The sequence below is a fragment of the Melopsittacus undulatus genome, chromosome 3 (assembly GCF_012275295.1).
Source record: "Melopsittacus undulatus isolate bMelUnd1 chromosome 3, bMelUnd1.mat.Z, whole genome shotgun sequence".
Taxonomy (NCBI): domain Eukaryota; kingdom Metazoa; phylum Chordata; class Aves; order Psittaciformes; family Psittaculidae; genus Melopsittacus; species Melopsittacus undulatus.
Window position 1 is genome coordinate 93,307,588 of NC_047529.1, and position 26,136 is coordinate 93,333,723.

General features: G+C 41.0%; 1 protein-coding gene across 1 annotated transcript; it reads right to left on the bottom strand.

Annotated features, from left to right (window-relative positions):
- Positions 1–644: 644 nt before the first annotated feature.
- Positions 645–24,316, bottom strand: OPN3 (opsin 3). The gene is made up of 4 exons (XM_005146009.4): positions 23,910–24,316; positions 14,045–14,364; positions 12,685–12,936; positions 645–3,193 (listed from the first exon to the last, which is right to left on the bottom strand). Exons 1-4 carry the CDS (start codon positions 24,286–24,288, stop codon positions 2,930–2,932), a joined length of 1,215 nt encoding a protein of 404 aa, XP_005146066.2. The 5' UTR covers positions 24,289–24,316; the 3' UTR covers positions 645–2,929.
- Between the last annotated feature and the right edge of the window lie 1,820 nt (positions 24,317–26,136).

Below are 26,136 nucleotides of genomic sequence, written 5' to 3' on the forward strand. Positions count from 1 at the left end.
ATTAAAAGCCTGACTGTTCCAGTGCTTAAGTTCTGTGTCAGGGTGTGAATTTTGCATCAGTGCTGCAGCCACCCACATAAAATAGTTAAGCTTAAAAGACAAGCAAATAGGACTGCAGCATGCTAACTTCACATGGTATACTTACAAAAGTGAAGCTCTACAGGCTATAACAAGTTACCATAAACGTTTCACAAGATTTATAGTTTTAGGCCACCAAGTTATGCAAGTAGCCAAGATAACAATTTTACAACGATATTTAGTGTTTAGTTTTCATATATTACATAATTGTTAGTGTGCCATCTATTTTAATAATCGTTGCACATCAATCAACAAAAATCATATACTGTTGTTAATTACTCAAATTTTACCTTCATAAATCTTGGGTATTTTTTGTTCACAGATACTATACTCATTCTTTGCTCTTTACAAAGGTCAGCTGAAATCCTGAAATGCTATTGTTTTCTCAGGAGATAATTCCAATTCAATCATTCAAGCAGTACCTACCAAGTAATGATCCCTCTTGGTGGCAGAAAAAATATTTAACTGAGAACACATTGATATAAATAAAGTACATTTAATCACTCGCTGAAGACTCAATATACAGAAATCATTAAAATACCAAACATTTTGTTAAAAGGATGGAATAATTACATGGAATGCTAATGTACATCTTTCTCCATTTGTAAATATAAATGTGCATAGATGTAGTGATCACTGGCTGAAAACATAGTTCTTGACATTGCAATGAACATGCTTCAGTAAGAGCAAATATTTGACATGGTTAAGACAACTTATCTGTGCATTTAAAATTACATATTTTAATAAATAAAGTAAAAATAACAAATATGAAAGAAACAAAGTCAAGTCTATCACCATCTGTTTTCTCTCAGATTATATGATTTAATCCAGAAACCAAAGTGGACTCCAGATGCACTTTTAAACACGACACAGAACCTGTTTACCAGTGCTAAGACTCTGGAGGGGTGCACATATAACGAATTTACCTCTTCAAAAGCATAGATACAAGCATCATGTCACTTGTTCTGAGCTGAAGTCACTCCCTACTCCCAGGAACACTACCTGAAAGCTTCTGTGTTTAGACTCTGATTTTTTCTATTTATTTTTTGAGCTTCATTCTTGACTGCAGGACTAAGGTACAGTGCCAACAGTAATTGTGCACGTTCCCTCTGAACCTCTCAGATTTGTCCCCAGAGGAAACAAGAAATTCCTTACTTTTCTTACAGCTTTCACAGAGATAGAAAAGCTGCATGTTGCAGATCCACACTGCATGTTATCAGACTGAGGCAGAGAAATTACACTGGTGCAACAGATGTGGTAGAGAACCAACTGCCATAATTAAAAATTAGTTCTCTTACTCACCCCATGCTGAGAGGAAGCCACGTCTGGGGCAGAATCCTGTCACCACTTTGTACCAACAGTATTTTAAAAGGTGTAAAAAAGAGGTAAAATTCTCTATGTGTTCTGTTCACTGAGCTCAAAGAAAATCATTACACTACAACTAGATCTCTCATCACTCACGTTACGACTACAATTAGAGAAGAGCAAGATAACTTTTGCCTAACAGTTACTTTCACCAGAATGCCAGAGCAGGTTCAGGATTAATACAGGATGATGTCCCTGGTCCTGTTCTGTTCATGTGTAGAATAAATGGATGCAAGATAAAGATGCATAAAGTACATAACTGGAAAAAACAAACCCCAAACGAAGTCTCCCTTTTCATTGACCTTTTTTCATTGGTGCTTTGATTGGCATGATTTTCTTCACTATGTATCTCATGGGTCCTACCAGATAGCACCAAGAGAATGGCTTGTTGAGTGCAGAGGACAGCTTTCTTGGGGCTTCTGGTTTAACTGTAGCCCCAGTCATTGATAACACCACTTTTCTCACCCCCTACACTGCAAAGCATCAATTCAGACCAACTAAACTGTAGCCAGCCTCAAATGTTCTTCCTTATTCTTTCCTTTATAACTCCATCCTAAACAAACCTTGGGAAGCCTCTAGTCTGAGTTGTTCCATTGTTTGGCTATCCTTGGGTGAAAAACCTTATTACCCATACAAATCTCTCATTTCAGTTCATGCTCATTGTCTGTGATACTTCCACTATGAATTGCCCTGAAGAGCCTTGCTCCATCTTGTTGAAAACCTCCCCATCTCTATTGGAAGGCTGATATTAGGTTCCTGTGAAGATGTTCCATCTTCACACTGGTCAAGTGCAGTACCCCCAGCCTCTCTTCACAAGGCAAGTACTACAACCCCTGGCAATCTTGGGGGACTCCATTGAACTCACCCCAGTTTACAGATACCTGTCTTGCTTTGGGGTCCCAAAAGTTGATGCAGTAATGTAGATACGGTCTACTGAAGACTGAATCAAGGACATAATTACTTCAGACTACTGGCTCCAATACTGTCAGTACAGCCTGAGGTGCTGCTACCCTTCCTTGCTACCAGGGCACACTGCAGGCTCATGTCCTCAAGTAATAGGACTCCACATCCTTTTCCACAGAGCTGCATCCCAGGCAGCCAGGGCCTGATATGCTGTGCTACAGAACTGCTTTTCCTTCCCAGGAGCAGGACTTTGCACTTGCCCTTGCAGAACTTTGTAACATTTCTGTCTGTGCATTCCTCCAGCCCAACCAAGACCTCCTGAATAGAAGTCCTACAATATGCTTTAAGAAAATGAATAGCAAAGACATCCATCAGCAATTTTGGCACAGATGAAGAGATTTCAGTACTGTGATCAAAACTGAGCTGCCTGCAGAGCCTTAGATGCAGAATCCCTTCAGCATTTCACAGCTTAAGAATGTGGTTTCCCTTGGCAGTCCACAGGCATTGCCACTAAAACTGGCTTCCAACCTAAACAGTCTACTGGTTGAAGTCCATCTCATTCTTACATCTCTTTAACTCATCCCTATAGTGGCTTTACTTGAATGACATTTACTTTTGTCTCATCGTGTTTGCTGTTGTCATCTATTTGCTGAGTTTCATCACTGGTGATTATAAAAATTATAGAGGAAGAGCTGAAAGTCACTTTCTTCTTTGGCCTGTCTCCTGCTTTCTGAGACATAACTATTGGCCGTATTGGTTTATCACTCCCTGTCACTGGCATCTCTTTTGTGGTCCTCTGGAATCTCATCAGGCGGAAGCACAGGAGTTGCAAGAGGCACCGTCGAAACTGCAAGAGAGAATATATAGAATGAAGTTACAGCTTCCTAAGCGTTCACTTCCTAAGTGTTCACTATCACATATGATCTACTGATGACAGCAGTACAGTAAATGACTCAAAATAACAGACTTCTGTAACAAACATGGTTCCTTTTTAGTGGGTACCTTTAGGATCACCTACCCAGTAGAGAGCACTGAAGTGCAACTCAATATTTCACGAGCAGCAGGATCTGCAAAAAACACAGGGTCTAGGCTCCACAGTGTGCTACAGGTATCGTTCCTGTATTCAAAGATCACACATTTGATCTAGCAGAGGAAGAATATTATCATAAACACTTCACAGAAGGATGCAGAGGGAATAAACAAGGGGAGGAAGGGGACACAAAGTGTTTTCTTCCTTTTAATTCCAGGGTCTGGAATTTTAAGAAAAGCATTGAAGGACACAGATATAAAATGAAATTGCCATGGCTGGTAACACAGAACTAAAGTGTTCCCATTGAATATGGAGGAAATAGAAGTCTTTCAGCTAACTAGAAGCCACTTATGATACAGGAGGTTTGTTTGACCTTATGTCTAAATTAATGCAAAGTATTTATTGAAAGCTCCTATCAGGAGATAGAATGATAATTCCAGTAGTAGCACTGTTTTAAATGCTCCAATTATGGTCACCCTTCACAAAGCAAAGAATTCAGGTATGGGGGTTAAAAGATACACTCACTCAGTAGCTCCACATCTGCACACATCTAAAGCTCAAATACAATCCTTTGGGGAAATTCTCTGGTTTTGCGGGAAAAAAAAAACACACAACAACAAAGAGGGCAGGGAAAGAAACAATTCACCTTTTCTCTGAAAAGGGAGGAGAACATTTTTCTTAACAGTCTTCTATTTAGCTGTGTTAAAAATCATTCTGTGCTATCCTGCATGGGTATTTGTTTTTCCAACTATCATGCAAGAAACTCTCCAACATGCCAGTTTGGAACAAAGTTTTCTTATAGGAAATTAATGCTATTCTGACATAAGTGAGGCAATAGGTCCTTTTGGGAAGGGGACCTAGAAAGTTACAAGGTGACAGAGAAGGATAATCTGGTGCAAGAGAATGATCATGTGAAGCCTTGAAGTTTTTAGAGATGATGTCTTACCTCAGAGTAGCAGAGAAGTGAGAAAGCACAAGCATGTTAGAACAGGTCAAACAGAGGAAGGATATTCTAGAGAAGAACTAAGAACTGGTTTTAGAATTCCTTTCAAAAAAAAAAAAAAAACATCCCAGAAGATGAGTGAAAATATCATTTTGGTCTTAATCTGGAATTAGAGGTGAGTGAGAAGTACTTCACATTGTATCTCCAATAAGTGTGTTCAGCCGATTCATTCTTATCCTGGCTATGACTTCACCCTCATTTTTTTCTGGTACCAGTTTGATTTGCTTCTGGATATCAGAACCTACACAATCTTTTTCAGATAAATTACTCAGCCTGATATCTAAGTACAGAGTCAGTGTCACGGTCTAAAAAAAATCCCTCTGTTAAAAAAATACTCTTTTTGAACACGATTATTATTAGCTCCCAATATCCGGGTCAGCTCTGATACCATACAGCTGTGTAACCTTGCATCAGCTTGTTGTGAAATGAGCTGGGGCCGGGGGGGGGGGGGTGGCACGACACAGGACCAGGAAGCTGCAAGACATGTTGGGAGCTTCCTGCCTTCACTCAGGAACAGCATTTAAGCTCATCTTTGCCTTCAGTTCTAGCCTGAGCTGCACTACAGCCTTTGCCTGGCTGCCCACTTGGCAGATGAGACCCAGTGACTTGGCTGCTTTGTCCCCACTGGCTGATGGCTGGCCCAGGCTGCTGTATGGCAATTGCAAACCAGGTAGGAAATCTCAGACAGCTCCATCTCTATAATGAGCCAAAAGATAATGAAATCCCAAGGAAACCCTTCTAGCAATCATTCATGGGTTTATACTCTTTCTCAAATCATTCTATAAAAATCCATATATCTTTATACAATTTTGGTTTCAGAAGTTTACGATGTGTATTACACTTCCAGTTCGTGTTCTGGGTTATGGTGAAGCTATCTTAATGCCTAAATAAATTCACCAACATTCAGTAGTTATCTTTATAACTTGATGATTTAGAGAAAGATGTGTAGTTCTCTAGTTTGCATATATTTGACATGCCACTGATAACTGCAAATACTTCTCTGTAAAGCACTGAAATGAGCTATTACCACCATTATATCAGCAGTCTATTCTTCATAATTAAGAACACAAAAGTAGACAAAAATATAAACTTGTTTCTCATGGAAAAGTATGTCTTCTTAACAGTATGTTAATGTTTTTGTCCCCAGAAAACATTTCACTGTCATCCACGTGAGACTATGGCTACAAATGCAGGAACTGAAAGCTGTCCTGTTCCCCCCCATGTGGATAATTAAAGACGAAGAAAAAGAATTGCTGATAGTGCACCTGGGTCTTGAGCAAGCCAGGGAGCATTTGTGCACATGGGTGCAAGGCCGGGCTGGGAAACAGCCTGAGGAGTGATTGTTTATAGAATGGAATTTATAGTGGCTGAAGACAGTCACTATGATTGATGTGGTTTCTGTTTGGCTTCATAGCTCAGGCCTGTATCTGTATGCTATATGTATTATCATGCTGGAGTGAAGAAAGTAGAACTGGCTATGGAAGCACAGGGTGTGTGTCTGTGTGTGTGTTTAGCTTCCTTCTTACAAACACCACAAATGATGCCCCATGTGAAGCACTAAACTGCTTGACACTGCAGTGTCTGTGCAATCCAACAGGGAATTTCTGGTATCGCCATTCAGCCGTTACAGGTCAGTAACACCCATTGTACAGGGAACCATAGGATTGCATTAGAAAAATGGGACAAGTAGAATCAGCCAAACAGAAATTGTATTTGAAAGTTTTACAGCAAATTTTAAAATCCTCTGGATATTGTTTGTCTGAGAGAGAAGCAATGAAACTTTTGTTATGCGTCAAAACAAATTGCAACTAGTTTCCAGCAACAAGGTCATTTCATACTTGGGTACGGGAGAGAGTGAGAGAACATTTACAAACTCGAAATCACCTTGGTATGGAGGTTCCTGTTGATTTAATAGTGACATGGCGTTTTGTCTATTCTGCATTATCTAATTTACAACCTGCTGAGGATATAATTTAGAAACATGATAAAACAAATGATCAAAATACTGACAATGTGAAAGAGCAAGGACAAAAGAATGAAAGTATCTTTTTCTGAGAAGCCTGATAATCCTTTTGCTCCTGGCCCTGTTGATTCAGAAAAGGAGCCAAATTTATACCCACCTCTGATGCCATTAAAGGCATTCACATTGAATATTCCTCATGTTCCTCAAGCTACTGCACCTCCCTTGACTGATCTTGATAAAGAATCATTTGGCTAGCCGCTAGTTAACCAGAAGGCTACCAAAACATTTATACAAAAATGCATGGGGAAAGGGATAGAGGATGGCGATTTTATTGGAGACATGGCTTTCGCTTTACCTGTATTTTATAGAACAGATGGGCAGAGACAACCACAACCGGTACATGAAAGTATTCTGTAAACAGTATTTAAGGAACTGAAAAAAATCAGTGATGAAACATGGAATTCAAAGTCCTTATATATTAGGTCTGCTGGAAGTGATGGCCAATTCAGGATCTAGGGTACCATGGGATTGGCACACTTCAGTGCAAACGATTTTGACACCTGATCAATACTCAGTCTGGAGATTGGAATACAGCGACTTGTGGCTTTACTGGTATTAGACTATAGTGACTTAGTGGCTTTACTGGTATTAGATAGTGCTCAGTGAGGAACACCAATAGATGCTGACATGTTAACAGGCTCTGGGCAATGGTTGCACCCTTATGATCAAATCCAGCAAGCTGCCCATATGGCTGTACAAGCCTGGAGGCAAGTACCTGAATCAGGAAAGAAAACTACTTCTTTTGTAACTGTTCACCAAGGGGGTCTCAGGAACCCTATCTGTCTTTTATAGACTGATTAAGCAATGCTATACAAAGGCAGATTGATAATCCTGATGCTGCTGGTGTGCTTTTATTTCAGCTAGCATATGAAAATGCAAATGGAGATTGCAAAGTTGCTTTAGTCCCAGTCAGGGAAAAATTTACAGACATTGCAGAGTTTATTAAAACACATCAGGATATAGGTATGAGGCTCATAAGGCTTCTGCATTGGCTACTGCATTATCAAAATTCAATTTGCGTCAGGAAAAATGCTGTAACTGTGGACAAGAAGGACATGTTAGTAAAATGTGTCGCCAAAAGAAACAAAAGCAGAAAGAAAAAACACCATCTCAACTCTGTCCCAGATGCAAGAAAGGATATCACTGGAGCAATCAGTGTAAATCTAAACTTGATAAGGATGGAAATCCTTGATTGGGAAACTCCAAGAGGAGTGTGGCAAAACCCAGTGCCCCTCAAAACAACAGGGGTTTTGCAGCAAATGCTCCATCTCCCATCTTGCAGTTACCACAACAGGCAGTGCCTGCTTGGATTTGGCAACAAGCGCCAACACCAAATTAGATTGTGCCACTGTTAAAGCTATAGCTACCAGTGTTTGGGAACCTTTACCAAAAGGATTTATGGATGCGTTTTGTTATGACGCTCAAGTGCAACTCTCCAAGGAGTAAAATTCCATCCAGGAGTAACCAATTCAGATTATACTGAATAAAAATTTTAGCAACTTCCTTAAATGGCAGTTGTAAAATTCTAAAAGGTCAAAAACTAGCACAACTTGGTTTGATTCATATTGGGTGCCAAAAGTAGAAATTAACACAGGGAATACCTCTGGATTTGGAAGCTCTGGAAAAACCGAGGTTTATCGGACCCAGGAGATTACTCAGAAACAACATTTATTGAATTTGCAAATAGAGAACAGAGTCTTCAGTGGATTACTAGATGCTGGGGCAGATGTTTTGATTGTTTCACAATCTCAATGGCTGACCGATTGGCCCTTTAAAGAGACTTTAGCAATAGGAGGTATGTAATCTCCTTTTAAAAGTAGTCAAGTCCTCAAAGCTACTGCACTGGATGGTGCTGTAGCTGATTTTCAATCATATATACTGCCAGTTTCTATGAATCTGTGATGGTGAGATTTGCAAATGGCATGGAACGTGCTGCTTACCAGAGATGGGGCAGATTTATCCTCACTGGATCTGAAGCCCCTGCTCAAAATCTCATGGTTAACAGAAAAAACAGTTTGATCAGTGAGGGGAAGGGGAAAAATTGAATCAAGCACATTTATTGGCTGAAGAGCAACTGAAAGCAGGACATACTGTTCTATCTACTAGCCCCTGGAACACACCAATTTTTGCAATTCTAAAGAAATAAGTGAAATGGCGACTCTTGCAGGATCTGCTTGCAATAATTGTAATGCTTGCAATTAATAATGTAATGGAACCCATGGGGGCTTTACAACCAGGTTTGCCTAATCCAACTATGATTCCACCTGACTGGTGTCTTTGCATTATTGATTTGAAGGACTGGTTTTTTACAAGTCCTTTGCATCCTGCAGATTGTGATCATTTTGCTTTTCCTGTGCCTTCAGTCAACTGTGCTGCTCCCATGCAAAGCTATCAATGGCCTGTTTTGCCACAAGGAATGATGAACAGTCCAACACTGTCAGCTAGTAGTTCCCCTAGCTATATCACCAACTAGGAGTGCATTTCCTGAATCAATAATTTACCATTATATGGATGACATTTTGGTCTGTGCAGAAACAGAACAGTATTTAGAAATTACCATTAATCATTTAGCAGAAAATTTATGTTGTTTTGGACTACAAATTGCCCAGGAAAAAACACAAAGAATGCCACCATTTGGGATGGGTGCTAACTAAAAAAAAAAAAAAAAAAAAAAACAGTAAAGCCTCAGAAGCTAAAACTGGCAAACAAAATCACAAATTTGAATGATTTACAGAAGCGCTTAGGTACTATTGGGTGGGTCCTAGGTTGAGTATTACTAATGCCAACCTTGAACCACTCTGATTTATTATGAGGGGACTCAGACTTGAACTCTCCTCATCAGCTTACCCCTAAAGCTATTGACACTTTGAATATAGTGACTCAAAATTGAGATGCTACAGGCAGATAGAATGCATTTACACTTGCCAATTTCTCTGCTTGTTGTTAGTATGCAACAAAGGCCATTAGGAGTTATATGTCAAATCAACAGTAATTCTTTACTTTTTTAAATGTTTTTTTTACCACATACACAGAGAAAGACTGTGACAGAACCATTAAATATGATTGTTGACTTAATCACCAAAGGCTGTACATTCAACAGGCAACAACCCTGCAGAATTGTATTTAACATTAACTGTAACAGACTTTCAGTTCCTTTTCCCTCAGTCTGTTACTTTCCAAACAGTGTTAGCAGACTTTACAGGAAAAAAAAAATTATGGTACTCCAAAACACAAATTGCTAAAAGCTTTCTCAGATTTTGATTTACAGGAGCGATTTGTAACTCAAACACAACCCATTCAAGATGTTAAAACCATTTTTGCTGATGGCTCTGGAAAAAATAGCAAAGCTGCTGTTGTTTGGTTTGAAAATGATTCCTGGCAATCCTCTGTTATACATGTGGATGACTCTACACTGCTTGTTGAAAATGCTGCAGTTTTACATGGGCTACAGTTGTTCCCTGCAGGATCCTTAAATATTTGTGACTTGGAATATGTTGTTCAATTGTTACCATGCCTTCCTTTTAGCATGTTAAAAGAAAACAGTAACTGTGCACTTTCTGACATTCTGCTGAAGCTAAAACATTGTTTGAAAACTAGGAATTATCCTGTTTTCATTGGTCATATTAGATCACATTCCAACCTGCCTGCCTTTTTAACTGCAGGTAATGACATAGCAAACTTCTTGACTGTTAACACTCCGCATTTACTTCTGCAGCCACTTCACATTCCTCTTTTCATCACAATGCCTCTGCTTTAAAGAAACAGCTTAATCTGCTTTCTTCTCAAGCAAAGCAAATTGTCAGGTCTTGCCCTGTCAAGTCAACAGCTCAGTCCTCATTTGCCATGGGTGTAAATCCTCATGGCTTAAAGGCAAATGAGATTTGGCAAACAGATGTTACACATCTAGCCATACCATGAGCTGGACAGACAAGCTGAAGAACCCAGTGCCTCAGACACGGGAGCTGACCTTAAAGACCCTGATCAGAATGAGACAAAGGAAAGACTTGCAAAACATTACTTGGGGGCAACTGGGAAGCCTCCATCAAACTGCAAGTACTATGATGAGCGCTGTAGGCATGGAGTCCTCTCCAATTAATACTTTTCTGGTTTACTTAGCAATCATCCAGCTGATTCTGCTGTAAATACATGCAAATCAGTCAAGTCTATAACCAGACTGCGTTTAGCAACTCAAACACATGTGCTTGCAATGTAGCTATTATTAGAGGCTGGAATTTTATGTATAAACCACCTGCATTTACTAGCCCATTGCTAATAAGAAATTACACCTTGTATCGTAGTATAACCCCAACCCCTATCAGTATGGATTTCTCACTTGTAAATAAAATGATTGCCCAGGGAGGCTGTGAATGCTCCACCCCTGGCAGTGTTCAAGGCCAGGTTGAATGAAGCCGTGGGTGACATGGTTTAGTGTGAGGTGTCCTTGCCCATGGCAGGGGTGTTGGAACTAGATGATCTTAAGGTCCTCTCCAACCCTAACTATTCTATGATTCTATGTCAGAACATGCAAATTTACAGAAGCTGCTAGAATATGCTAAGGCAGAAGCTAGAAAGATCCTAATAACTGTACATCACACTGGTAGTGTTATAAAGCAGGTAACAGAACAAACTAAGAAGGTGGGAGAACACCACTGGTGGGAAATTTTCTGTGGCTGGTCCCCCACTGCCACTCGCACCTTCAATGTGCTGCTGCACCCTGTAGTAGTTATACTGCTAATGTAAATCTGTGTGTGCTTTCCCATGGTAGCGACTTGTTACTGGATGAGGCTGGTGAAACTTTGCCTTGACAATGAGGTGCAAGGACTGAGGTTGGCCAAATGCCTCTTACCACAGTCAAGAGCAAGACTGAGTTGACCTCTGTGTTTGCCACCAAGAACCTTTAGCTCTGCTGTTGGCTGCAACCCAGTAAGCACTGAGCGCTGGGGACACATGCTATGCCAGACCTTGCTGTGACGGATGACCTCCTGTGTTATAAGAGGGCCATCCAGGAGGGAAGGGCAGGCTAAGCAGCCTGCGGCTGGCACAAGAGATTATTTAGTCCAAATATCCTGCTCAAGCACAATCACCTAAAGCAGGTTTTATCACCCTCAAGATAAAAAAGCAAAAATTAGCATAAGTAACTATTATAAGCAATAATAATACAACAAGTAACTATCATATTTGAAACTTCCATCTTCAAATACTAGTATCAAGAAGCTGCTCTTGTGTGATTTAAGACTCCTTAAGTAGAGAAGGAGACAAGGAAAGAAAAGGACTGTGTCTTTGGAAGTAACAGCATCTATCTTCAGGTTCCCAAGGCTCCCAGTATGTCTGTCCAGTGCATTGGTGAGATCTTGTCTTTGGAGCCTGGACATCAACACTTTACTTTGCTCCTCCTCCATCTGATCTGGAGACTTGTTGCCAGCTTGTGAAGAACCAAAGCCAAAGTGCTCACTGTCCTGATCATGTAAAACAAAAAAGGGGGAGATGTGGGAACTGCAACTTGTTCTGTTCTGTTGTTCTGAACTGCAAGTTGTTCTGTTCCCCCTGTGTGGATAATTAAAGAAGAAGAATTGCTGATAGTGCACCTGGGTCTTGAGCAAGCCAGGGAGCATTTGTGCACACGGGTGCAAGCCAGGCTGGGAAACAGCCTGAGGAGTGATTGTTTCTAAAATGGAATTTATAGTGGCTGAAGACAGTCACTATGATTGATATGGTTTCTGTTTGGCTTCATAGCTCAGGCCCATATCTGTATACTATACATATTACCATGCTGGAGTGAATAAAGTAGAACTAGTTGTGGAAGCATGGTGTGTGTGTGTGTGTGTGTGTTTGGTTTCTTTCTTTTAGAGGTGTTGCAATGAATAGTAGCTCTGAAAATTGTTACTGGTGTAATATCTGAAATAGTATGCAGAGTTGTTCAGTCCTTGTGTTGCCATAACAGAAAAGTCAAAGGCGGGCTTTTTATTTCCTAAAAAGCCCTGGATATTATGAATTTTCTGTGGTGGAGTTCTGTTGTGGGGGTGATTCAGATGGGGTTTTCTAGGTGTAATCCATTTCATGGGTAAACTGTCAAAACTAGGCACTTAAATTTTGACACCCCTCCCCTTCCCTTTCATGTGTGTGCTCATGTGTGAATTCAGACATTTAAATCAGTTTCTGATAAGGTAGTACTTAAATCACTATCAGGGATTTCAATTATACCAGATCTTCACCATTTATTCTAGCTGTTCAAATTAAAATATATAACCAGCTGAAAAGTTTAATTTACTTTAATGTACCTACCTTTCTACTCATGAAGATATAGATGACTGGATTATAAGCAGTGCTCGACTTTGCAAAGAAAGATGGGATGATGGCTACTGTTGGAGTTACAAGGTTGCTATAGCCATATGTTACCAGGAGGGAAACCACTGCATAGGGCATCCAACAAATAAGAAACGTGGAGATCATTAAGAAACACATTTTAGCCACTTTCTTTTCATATTTGAGAAGTTTGACCACTTGAACAGTCTGGAAATCTTCCACACAGCGAAGCTGCAGAAATAAAAGGTACAATGGTGAAGTATGACAGGTCTATATTTTACTTGAAAATTAATAGTTCTACATTTATTTATAACTAATTTGCTAATTCAGTTTTAGGCACAGACACAACACACCTTTTCGTGTGAACCACAATTCTTCTGGAATTTTATGTCACACGTACCAGGCTTTTACTGGGTATATTAGGTGTAAAAACACAATTAGAAGAAAAACAGAATAGCATATCTGCTGGAAAATAACAAATCCAGTGATGTAACAAAACATGCTGCACATATAAGTATTTTAGAAAACTGACTTGCTCTCACCCACTGGCATAAGCAAGTTCAGTTTACATTTAGTGATCCTTTGTCTGACTAGTTAGACAATCCTGTAGATTTGTGTCATCAGCAATCTTTAGAGAGAAGATAATTTTATAAACAGATTTCTCTGTACTGCTCTGCCACTTAGTTTGTTACCCTGAAATTATGAAAACTGTTTACAGCAGAACACTAAGCAGCCGTTTCTCAGTGTTATCTGAATGCGTCATAAAATGAGAAAAAGATGGGACATGTATGTGAGTGTTCTCCGTAACAATTATTTGTTGTGCCAATACTGTTGACCACAAACTTGAATGGATCCATGCTAATAATTCACAGAATACAAAACATTAACACTTTCTGACACAAAGGATCTGGACTGAATTAAAATGGGTTGCCTTAACATAAGAAACTGTTTTAACAGGGCTTCATCTCCACTTCAAAGAGTTTTACAGGGTTATCTTCTCAGGCGGGGTGAGGAGAAGAGAGTTCTTTGATCAGGAAAACTGCAGTTTTATATTTGCCCTTTTTCAAGGCAATAAAATCTTGATGTGGGTTAGTGAGTGTGAGCATTACTTAAACTACCTCCCTGTCAAACTGCACAACAAATAGATCTTGGTGTCTCTAGGTTGGTTCTCCTCCAACCCTACATCCTTTCTAGTGGTACCTGACATGGAAGAACATTAAACATTCAAAAGTTGGAATAGGAAGCAAGAGTATGAAATTAGACTCTGATCCAAACTTAATATACAGCATTTTTCTCTGAAAATGCTACAGTAAGAGAACTCTTATTTGAATTAACTTACCATTCTTACTGCATAGACAATATGGCCATAGCAATAGGCCATGATCCCCACAGGTGCTACGAGACAGCCAAGGAAAAAAAGGATCACAAAAGAGGTATCATTGGGGTCTTTTGACTTCCAGTCAACTGAGCAACCTAATCCATGAATTTCCAGTGTGTATCTGTTCCAGCCCAAAAGAGGTGCTCCAGTCCAGGCTAATGAATAGAGCCAGATGTATGTGATAGCCCGCCAAGACCAAGAGAAGTCAATCACTTTAGCATGAACTACTCGAATGTAGCGTTCATAGGCAAGAACAGTGAGCGTCATAATTGAAACAATTCCTGTAAGAAAAATAAAGAAAATCAATTAAATTACTCACAAACATTGCTAAGCAGACTGAAGTCCTCCTAACAAGTGCTTCCTTTGCCAGCAGGTTAACTCACAATTAGCTGGCTCATATTGTGAATCTAACACCAATAAGCTTTTTGGGTGACACCCCATCACTTACTAACTACTAACTTAAACAGTACCATTAACTTCAAAACTCCTCAGAGAAGGGTGCCAACATGAACCATGACATACAATAGCCAAAAAGTAGGACAAGCAAAAAATATAATAAAATAGAACAAGCCAATACTTCTTCCTAAATATTACTTCATGAAGTGAGAGATCATGCTCACACTGAGATTTTTCTGTTAGCAGTTGTTAACGGGTTTGCTGCTGTTGTCATTGGGTTGTTTGGTTTTGGTGGGGGGTTGTTTGTTTGTTTTAGGGTGGGCTTGGTGGGGGGGGAATTGTTTTAAGGTTGGGGTATTTGGGTTTTTTTTTAGCTGCCATATAAAAATGAGATACCCAGCAATAACAAAATCTGTTAGAAACCTAGGGAATTCAGAGTTGAGACTCAAGTCAAAGAAAGCCTTTAACAACTGAAAGCATAGATGTACACCTTTAACGTGACCAAAATTACTAGGCGAATTCCAACTCCTTTATAAAGATTTCCTGAGAGTCTTTGCATACCAAAGAACAACCAGGAAAGCGTTACATTGCTGAAGGAGTCCCATTTGTAAGACACTGGGTTATTTTGAGTGCCCTTTCCTATCTTGCTGATATCATAAAAATATCAATGTTATTTTCAATTATCTGTATACTCTTTTAACCCCACTGTACACTTACTAACATGTTATGCCAGAAATCAGAGAATATTTTCAGCTCTCAGCATTACCTTATCCTGACACTACCAATAAACTGCTTTTATTGAATGAGCAAACTGAACTACAGGCAGCATCTCTCAGCATTCAGACATTGCTGAGTGGAACAGAAATAGCCAGAGGAGCAACTTCTGAGTAATGTCAACAGCATTTCTGTAACTATTTAACTCAGAGGCATACAGAAGATTGCACAGGGTCTGTTTGTTTTGCTTTCTTCCCCCTCCTTTAATGTTAACAGAAAAAAAAAGCATTTCATGCACATTTTTATCACACTACTTTACTCCCATAGAATGCTGAAACCTTAGGCTTGTAAATTTGCAAATTTGACTGTCCAGCTTTTTAACACAGAAAATCTAGAGAGTAACTCTTATGACTTCAGTTAAACACCCATTACTGCATAGGAATGTTTTAGAACTGTTTCCATATTACATATGGAAATACTACATATTTCCTGGGCTTGATGTTAATCCCAGGCCTTGGAAACAAAAATCCAGGTTGATGCAAACACAGATCCACCATCAGTGAAGGAAGAGTTGGTATGTGAATTATTACAGGAGCCTGACACCTACAAATAGGTGCGCCCTGACAATGTTCACCTGAGGGTCTAAGAGAGGTGGCTGATGTTGTGAGGTCTGTCTCCATAATCTTTGAGAAGTCATGGAGACTGGAGGACAACCCAGAAGACTAGAAGAATGCAAATGTCACCTCCATCTACAAGAAGGGCTTAAAGGAAGATCCAGGATATTACAGGCCCATCAGTCTTCAGTCCTTGGGAAGGTCATGGAATGAATCTTCCTGGAGTCTTTCACAAGTCAAATGAAGCACATAACTAGGAGAAGCCAGCATGGACTCACCAGGGGCAATTGCGCTTGACAAACCTGACTTCTACAACCTGATCAGCTGATGTGATGCCAGTGCTGGACATTGTCTATCTGGATTTCTCAAAGGCTTTTGATACAGTCTCCCCCTGCCTCCTCCTAAAGAAACTGCTGTATTACAGTCTATACAAGTGGTCTGTGTAGTAGGTGGGGAACTGACTACACCCAGAAGGTGGTGGTGAATGGCTCCTTTTCAAATTGGAGACCTGTCATCAGTGGGGTACCCCTGAGATCAATATTGGGCCCAATGCTTTTTAATATCTTCATGATATGATGGAATCAGGTGTACCCTGATGAAGTTTATTGATGGTATCAAATTGAGTGGGGAAAGCCACCCTGCCAGGAGACCTGTATAGGTTGGAAGAGTGAGCTAGCAAGATCTAGTGGAAGTTCAACAGGACAACTGTAAGGTCTGGGAAAACATAACCCAGGAGTGGAGTGCAGCACAGGTTGGGATCTGCCCATCTGGGGAGCAGCTCTGTGGAAAGGGACCTGGGAGATCTTGGTGGACAATAGGCTTAATAAGAGTAAACAGTGTGCAGCTGTGGCAAAGAAAGCCAACAGGTTGCTGGGTTGCATCAACAAAGGCATTGCCAGCAGAGATAAAGATGTCATCAGCCCACTCTACTCAGTGCTTGTCAGGCCACTCCTGGAATACTGTGTTCAATTTTGGTCCCTGCCTGGCAAAAGAGATGTGGACAGGCTAGAAAGGGTCCAGCCAAGAGCCAAAAAGATGTCAAAAGGACTTGGAAAACGTGTGAGAAAGGCTGAGTGAACTGGTTTTGTTCAGCCTTGAGGAAAGAAGGCTCAGGGGAGACCTTTATCACCATGTTCCAGTATTTAAAGGGTGGCTACAAAGAAGATGGAGTCACATGAAAGAGATGAGGGGTAATGGGTACAAGTTATTCCTGGGGAGATCCCAACTGGACGCTAGAAAATTTTTCATAAGATCAATCTACTATTGGAATAATCTCCCGAGGGAAGTGGTGGACTCCCCAACACTGGATGCTTAAGGTTCATCAGGACAGCGTTCTGGGTCGTGTTGTCTAGACCATGCTTTTGCCAAGAAAGGTTGGACCAGATGACCCTTGGGGTCATAAAACTTACTTAGATTTTACTGTAAAGTCTGTGTAATTTGAAAGTTAAACCTAGGATTTCAAGGTTTCAAATGCTACAACTTGTTTAAGCCCTCAAAATACAAGTAGCTGCACAACTGTTACACTACAAACTGGGGAGCTCTTCCTTTTGACAGAAATAATGAGTGTAATTCTTGGTAACAGTTTTCCATCTTATAGATATTCCAACTATTTCTTTTATTCCTAAATCTAAACTACCAAAAAAAAGAAAAAAATCTTAATAGGTAGAATCTTAAGAACTGTCAACATTACTTTGGAGTTTATGTTCCACTAAATAATGGATCATAAGGTCCAGTTTTTCACTAGGGGATGGAGGATGCACTTGGTCTTTTAATACAACTTCAATATAGCAAAGAACAAGACCAGAACAGAAAAAAATCCGAAGTCTTCCCCACTATACATCTTTTCCATTCTGCATCAACATGCAACCAAAGCACATTGACATGTCTAACAAAAGCTCTAAGAAAGAAGCAGCACAGATTACCTCACATAACTAGAATAACCTCATTGATGGACTATTGAAGTATGAACTGACTTTAATATCTTTGAATTATCTGTAACAATGACTGGAAACTTTATACGTCATTTGAGTTTCCCAACTACTGGGAATTTCAGCTATTCTGTGTGTACACTTTGTGGCAACAAATTCCATTAAGAAGCTGCAAAACCATAAAAGCAGAAGATGCCCAAGGGACTCTAAGCAGCAAGAGCTGGAATATGCCTGCAATTCCACATGTAATGACACAAACTAATAACACAGCAACAAAGATATTGAAAAGTTTGTTCAGACAACATGCCACTGTCAGTGTGCAACACATTTTGACAGTCTGCAAGTTTTTTCCATATGCTAACAGCACTGTTAAGTTCAACAGTATTTCTATAAAATACAAACTAAAACTAATAAATAAAATTTAATGAGTCACTTGTATCTGGTTTGGGCAATAACCTGTACCTCTGCTGCACTGACTGCAAGGAAGGAAAATTTCTTCTCAAATGAAGAAATTGCAATTAAATTAGAAGTTGGGAAGGGAGAATTTATACATTTTTGTTTAAATTTAATTCAGCTGGAGATTAACTCTGATGTCAAAGGATAGTTTCAAGCAGCATTTGTTATATATTCAATATCCTAGACAGTACTTTTTGGTGGGAAAGGATGGGAATACACAGCAGTAGAAAGTAAAACTACTGGTTTTCTTCTTTGCATGCTCAGAAATCAAATTGAAAGGCAAATTTCAACCATAACTGATCTCAAGTCATAGCTACCATTAAAGAAGTGAAAATACAGACCATTCATCCAAGGATAACGAAACTTCAAGCACCCAATGCATATGCTGGTCAATGCATCTGTCCTAGATACCACTTTCTCATCCCAGTCATAGAAGTTAAAGACAACTCCATCTTCTGTTCTCTCTCTCTTCTCCCCCCACCTCCTGAAGACATTGATTTTGGGTCAGCTTTGGCTGGCTGCTAAATAGCAGGTAACAATGGGTATTGTAACCACAGAATACAATGGTGTTACTTGAATTGCCAAATCTTGGCAGAGATTTGCCAAGAGCACGCAAATGCAAGGCTTCTTCTGCAGTCCCTGCAGAAATGCAGAGCTTTGCATAATACCATGCATTTAGTGGAAGTTCTTACCTGAAAACCTTGCCTTTATAGCCCGCTATATATTTACATCATGCATGTTCTTGCACTGCTTCCAGCTACCTCATATATGATTTATGCATGCAGATGGCTCATATGTGATAATTATTTCTTCTGTACTCTGGGTTTCCAGAATCACGCAATAGTTTTGGTTGGAAGGTCCCTTCAAAGGTCATCTAGTCCAACATCTCCCCAAGATGAGCAGGGACATCCCCAGCTGGATCAGATTGCCCAGAATCACATCCTGCCTGGCTTTGAATGTCCCCAGGGATGGCACATCTACCTGTCTGGACAACCTTCTCCAGTATTTTACCACCCTCTGTGTAAAGAATGTTTTCCTTGCATCCAAGCCTGAATCTCCCCTCTCTTAGTTTAAAACCATCACCCCTCTTCTTATCACAACATGCCCTGCTAAAGTCTCTTCCTGTCTTTATTATAGGCCCCTTTTAAGTACTGAAAGGCTACAATAAGTTCCCTCAGCCTCTTCTCTCAAAGAAGAGAGGAAATTATGCTATGGCATAATGCAGCAAAAGAGATTCAACTTTGAGACAGACCATGACTTCTGTTAACATATTTTCTATATCAATTAATCCTTGACCTACATCCAAATGCTGAATTTGCATGCTAATCAGAGGGGAAAGCCTGTCTTCTGAAATCCCTCCTTGCTTCATTCACATTTGAAAAGCTAGACAGCAGCAATTTAGTTGAAAAAACTTCTTGTCCAGGACAAGGTGCTACTTCAGTATTCAGCTTTGTATTACAAAATAGTTAACCAGTCTTTCTAAATTCAGCAATTAGGTGTTTGATATGTGTTAGGCAACAGCTATGTATCACTTCTGAAATTTCAACAAATTAGAGAATCTGCAAGCAAATCTAGGTAGATAAAAAACCACTTCTAGGCATAATAGACTTGTATGTTTTATATACACCTCTCATAAAACTACAGAGAAATTAACATTTCTTCCATGTTCAATCCTGCAAGTGACCAACTCACTTGGAAAAAAATTGCTAAAGCTGAATGAACACTGAGTCTCCAGCTGCCTGTAACACAAGATCCTAAAATTGTCTGCTGAGTGACTATATCAAGCACTTTGAGTGAGATTGAGTGCATATAACATACATTAGACACTCAAGAGGGTGGCACAGGGCCTCATTCCTTCAGTGTGAAAAGTCTTAGATAACATAGCTAATAATTATACACAGAAAAATGTTTTTGCTTTGTTTTGTTTTAAAGCCAGGTCCCCAGGAAAGTCTCTAGCAATTAATCCTTACTTCAGCATGACATGTGTGTGACAGAGGGAAGGAGTTGGGAAGCAGTCAGCTTGCCTTGAAACAATAGCATAACCTCAGCTGTACACTCTGCAGCTCTTCTTGGGAAAGTGAGTCTGCTTACAAAATTCCCCATGATCCAGTTCACGTTACTGGAAGAGAGTATACACCTGGATCTCAACATTTACTTGGTATCTTATCAAGATCTAGCCACCATATGCCAATGGTGACTTGTCTAGAAGGGTCATAATACTTTCAATTAACTTGACATTAAAACCCATCAGTGCTTATTTCCCTTACAAGAAGAGCTTGCAGTTAGGAAATACAAATGTCTCTATTCACACTTCAGTAACACTAGCCTTTCAATCATAAACAATGGAAGTTTAATAATAGAAAGCCAACCCCAAAGTACACCCTTACTATGCAATCTTCAGTCCAGAGACTGCCTCAGATACATGATTTTTGTTCCTGTTAGTCAAGACCATTTCTGTTACTAATCAGTTTTACCACTCTTTTCTTCCTTTGCTTAATTAAACATATCAGAAAGTGTTAGAACACTCCTGGCAGATGGTTGCCATTTCTTGTAGCTGAACTGATATATGCTTGAAAGGTACATACATACATTCCACAGGATCAGACTAGCTTACTTCTGAACCATCAGGGCCTATTTCTATGGACAGAAGGCATTAAAACAGACATCTATTGCCTGGGGATGGGCAGAATAAAAACTTCTCTTGTGCACATCAAGTTCTGCAACAATCACTGTCATTTTAAAAAATCTTGTTAGTCTGCTTGTGAAAAGACAGAAGATTCACACAAAGATTATATGCCTTGAGCCTGTATTGCACAAATACTTGCTTCAGGTTAGAGGGTATGTGTATCTTAACAAAGACATTTGGGTATATTTACCTGCCAAGTGTCTGCTCTAGCAATTATACCCAAAAACTTATGCTCTCAGTGACAGACAGCAAACGTCTTACGTACAAGTAGTCTCACTAAATCAGATGAAGAGATTATACAGATCGCTACTATTCACAGCTTGGTCAGCTACATACAGGGGAAAAGTTAAAAGCTTTTACACAAGGAGAGGGTGTCAGACTCAGTGGGACCAGCACCGAATTGACTGCACACCTCATGGAGAAGCAACCCCCATAGTTTAAATACGTCACTTAATTGAAGTAGCTATTATATTCCACCGGGATACACCACCCATTAAAAAAATACTGGAACTCAGTATAATTACATTAAATGGGGATTACTGTCTAAGACAGACAACCATGTCACCAAAGACTTGTCCCTTAGATATCTATGTTGCTTTCCTCACACTAGTACATGGTGTGCTAAGAACGGCTTTGTAATAGCAAAGAGAAGCTCTTTTCCTGGCCTCTGTTTTGAAGACATATGTACCTGAACTGTATCTTGACTTCAGATTTTAATGTAACATGAGAAAATAGGGATTCTACTTGTGTACAAGGATATATGTTCAGTAGTCAAAATGATCAGTTTTGCACTGTAGCAACCAGAACTCTGAGCATAGTAAAGGCTCAACGAAAAACTTTCAAGTCCCAGGAAAAACAGCCAACAGTAGCACAAACAGCAAATTCCAAGCTACAACATAACACAAGCAAGTATTACTACATGGGCTTGCAGGGTGATAAAATTATCATAATGCAGAAGCAGACTATTACGAGGAACACAAAGCACAGCCAGTTATTCCTAGACACAGTCTGTAGCTCTTTTGCCACTTTCTGAACTGAAAGGTTTCAGAACATGAACATCTGCTTTCCCTGGTAACACTAGCAAATGTCTGAGAGCTATATACCACAGAAATCATCCAATACCAAACCTTGCACAACTGGGTAACTACATCTTACATCTGCCACAGCTTCCAAGCCATACAAGCCATAAGATTTCTGCTGCATTATGCAGCAGTAGTCAAATCAGATACAAGGAACTGTTCTGCTGACAAGCAAGGTACCCAACAAAATGACCATATACTAGCTATACAACATGCACAGTTTATTAAATAAGCACACTAAAGCAAACAAGCACACTAATCCAAATCAGGTATATATAGTAATATCTGTAAACTATATCTATATAGTAAATAAGTACTATAAAACAAATCATATATCTATACACACACACACACATATATATATATTAAAAAAGTACACAGGAAAATTAGCAGTGCATCAAGTACTACATAGAGAGAGCAGAAATTAAGAAGAAATACATGGCCAATTGCCACAGAATCATCATCCAGGCCCACACTTCCAGCTGGGAAGCCCCGTTGCAGCCAATGCCAGGAGTGTCAGGTAACTGAGAAAATTCCAGCACAGTGTGTCCACCTGTAGGTGAAGCTTCAGATTTGGCTACAAAAGGGTCCTGCTTTTATATGCTTAGAAAACATCTGGCTTTATGCCACATCTGTAATTGTTTACTCCTGGGGCCGTGCAGTTTCTTGTGATCTCACTGTTGTCCACACTGAGAACATTGGCCAGGAGCCCCCAGTGTTGCCAAGTATGAAGGTCATAGCTTCACACAGCTTCACACCTATATTCTCCTGCCTCATTCTGAGAAACAGCCATGATGAACATAAACATATACACCAAATACACTGTAACGAAAACATACTTTATGTCTCTCAATAAAGAGTGGGAACCACCTGTCACCTAGGTTCCCATTCATTCCATCAGCTGTGATCATTACTGATTTGCTTTGTTCCAGCAACCCAAAGGTAGACCAGAGTGCCGTGTGAAATAAAGACTCAGCAGGAAAGCTATAAAGCTTACTAAAGACTGTCATTTGCCTTACTAGAGCCAATTTTCAGCACAAACACATTGGACGGGCACATTGTGATCCACCTTTAACTTACACACCTCTCCCAGAAAAAAAGTACCCGACATGAGCTTTAGCTTTGCCTACTGATTGGCCACTTTCACCACCAGAAACACAATCCTGTTCTTTTGCAGCATCCTTTAGCAGTAAAACAAAGCTGTATTCTTTTGACACTGTTACAACAGTCCCTGAATTTCGCATATGGTCAGAATTGGCGGCACTGCCGCAGGCTGGGCAATGTTAGAAGCGGATGGGCAGAACTGCCGCGGGTTGCAGCCGCGTTTCCAGTCGTGCCACCGAGGAAGGGCAATGGCCCTGACATCGGGGTCGGAGGTGCTACTCTCCCGCTGACCACAGCGCTTCCCCACATATAATACAACCTCGTGCTGTCTGACCCCTTTTAACAACGCTGCCTTTCCCCCCCCCCGCCCCATAAGTTTCCCGTCACATCGGCATAGGAAATAGTTTCCCAATGAATTTAGTGTCTGCTACGGGTCATTTTCCTCAGGCTGTCGACCTCACCACAACTCTGCCGTGCGGAGCCGCTGGGAGGGAGACCCGAACCCTCCGCCCTAACTGCCACCACAGCGGCGAGTCCTCACTCTCCCTTCTCCCCGGGAGGGAGAACGCCTCTCCCGGGGAGAAGCGGAGGGCGGAGTGCGCAGACTGAAACGGGACGAAGGGATGATGAAGGGAAGAAACTCCTGGGAAGAGGCTGTAAGGGACGCGGCGGTCGCTTGAGGGTGGGGGAGAGGCGACGCCTGGGGAAGGGGTATGTGACGATTGGGAACAAGCAGGAGCGGGGACGGGAGCAGGAGCCCCGGGAAAGTTGATAGGGAGAGTACGGGCAGCCGAGAGAGACACAGCGGGACAGAGAGGATCAAGAGACAACAGTAACCCCAGCACTCACCGAAGAGGCTGTTGCTGAAGCCGTCCCAGACACAGCCGGCAGCGTCCCACACCCAGCGGCTCCTCAAACAGGACATGAAGGTAAGGCTCACGCCGAAAACGGACATGAGCAGGTCGCTGAAGCTGATGTTGACGAGGAAGAGGTTGGTGGGCGTGCGAAGCCGCTTGAACTTGTAGTAGAGCACCAGCACCAGCAAGTTGTTGCACAAGCCCAGCATGCCTATGGTGGCGACGAGCAGCGCCAGCAACTCGTAAGTGCTGGCGCTGAAGAGAGGCCGCTCGCCCGGCACCTCCTGCTCCCCCGCCGCGGGCTGCGGGCGGCTGGTGGTGCCCGTGCTGTTCCCCGAGTGCATGGCCCGCAGCCCGGCCGCAGCAGACATAAACCTCTCCACCCGCTCCTAACCCCATAACAGAGCGCTGGTGAGGGCAGGAGGAGGAGCCCCCCGGCTTCCCGCCCACTGAGGGCGCGCCCTTGAGTGGCTTCACCCTTGCCCGCCCGTGAGGGGCATTACTGCCGCCACATGCGGGTGCTGTACGGCTCCTTCCTTGCCTCAGCCGCTCGGCTGCTGCCGTGAGCAGCCTCGTCATGGCTGTGATGTGGCTGTGTCCTCATCTTCCCTAAAAAGTTCTCTGTTTTGGCCCGGTATGGCTGCCTTCAGCAGTGGTTCCTTCTAGGGGGACACGTTTGGGAAGATCCCCTTTGTGCCCCACTCCTGGAAGAGGTAGAAACTGCTGAACCCATAGTTAAACTTCCCCAGATATCCTGCTGATGAAACGTCCTATTACAGCAATAGTTTCTTCTGAGGTGCTTCCTCACAATGCTCAGAGATGGCAATAGTTGTACCCTTAAAGCAAACACCAGCATCATGACCCAGATAAACTTGTAGCACAAGTGAACAACTTTTTGTCAGCCATGGAGCAAGAAAGGTACCGAAATTTGTGCTGCTAAGTCACCTAATTTTGTGTTTGTCTCTGCTGTGTGTTGTGTAAAAACAGCACAGGAATGTCCAAGCTGCCTGTGTACAGCCCTAGCAGGTTTCAGTGAGGGTGTTGTGCTGACCCCCAGATGTGCTAGGGTGGCTGTACTGACTCCAAACCCAACTGGTCTCTAAGCGTATCACAGTGATTTTTGTTCAGCGAGGCCTAAAACACCTTGCCAAGTCAAAAACCAGTTTTCTTCACAGGAAGACCTCCAGTTTGTTTGCTTTTCCAGCAGACCCGTACGTGTGCTGCTGTGTTACAGCCTTCACAAAGGCCCAAATAAAACTTTCAATTTAGATCTGTTCTTAGTTTAGAATTAAAACGAAAAGCTTCTAATTCTTTCTTAGTATCTGTTTCCAAACAATTAATGTCAGCTGTGAAAGCAACAGAATTTTCATGGAAATATGTCTTGGCAAACAATACCTCTGTTTCTTTTCCTTCTTTAAACACGCAGTGATATTAAAAGGGCTAGACTGAAGGTGTGTTTCCTTGTGAACTGAGACTGAAAACACAGGTAGTTGAATTAGCCTGATATCTTTCAAAACACATATCTATATACAATTTCTCTCTATCTATTTCTTTCTATCATGCCTTTCAAGTCACAGGCTCATTCCTGACAAGCAGATAGCAGAAAAGAAGCTTTACTCAATAGATTCATTTCAGGAATCAGAAGATGCTGGTGGCTTGCTGCCTGTTTTGAACTTTGTAAAACTTATTATTTCAAAGGGCATGGCTGCCAGCCTGCAGTCCCAGAAAAGAGAAAAGAAGGAAAGAAAAATTAAAAAAGGAAAACAAAACCAAAAAGAAACCTTCAAAAAAAAAAACAACCCACACACTCTGGCTTCAGCTTTTTAATTTAGATTTTTACATTTTTCTCCTGCCTTTTTTTGTTTTCTTACATGTTCTTTTTGCAATTCTTTAGCCTTAAAGGCAGATGAGAGCCAAGTGATTATTCACTCTATCTATATATAGCTGCAGTGTGTAGAACAAGGAGAGTTTATGGACAAAAGAAACCTTTTGTCTGTTCCCACCACTTAGCATTAAAACAAGGCTTTTAATATAGATCTACATCTGTTGATAATGCAGTATGTAAGAGCAAAAAAATTATACAAGCCTAATGGCAAAGTTTAAGATTAGATCTTGATCTTGCAGAATCTGTAATCCTAGCTATTTAATCCAGTCCACACTGGGATGTGATCTTTAAATCACAAAGCAGGCTAAGTGGAAAAGTTGCAAAACTCTGAACA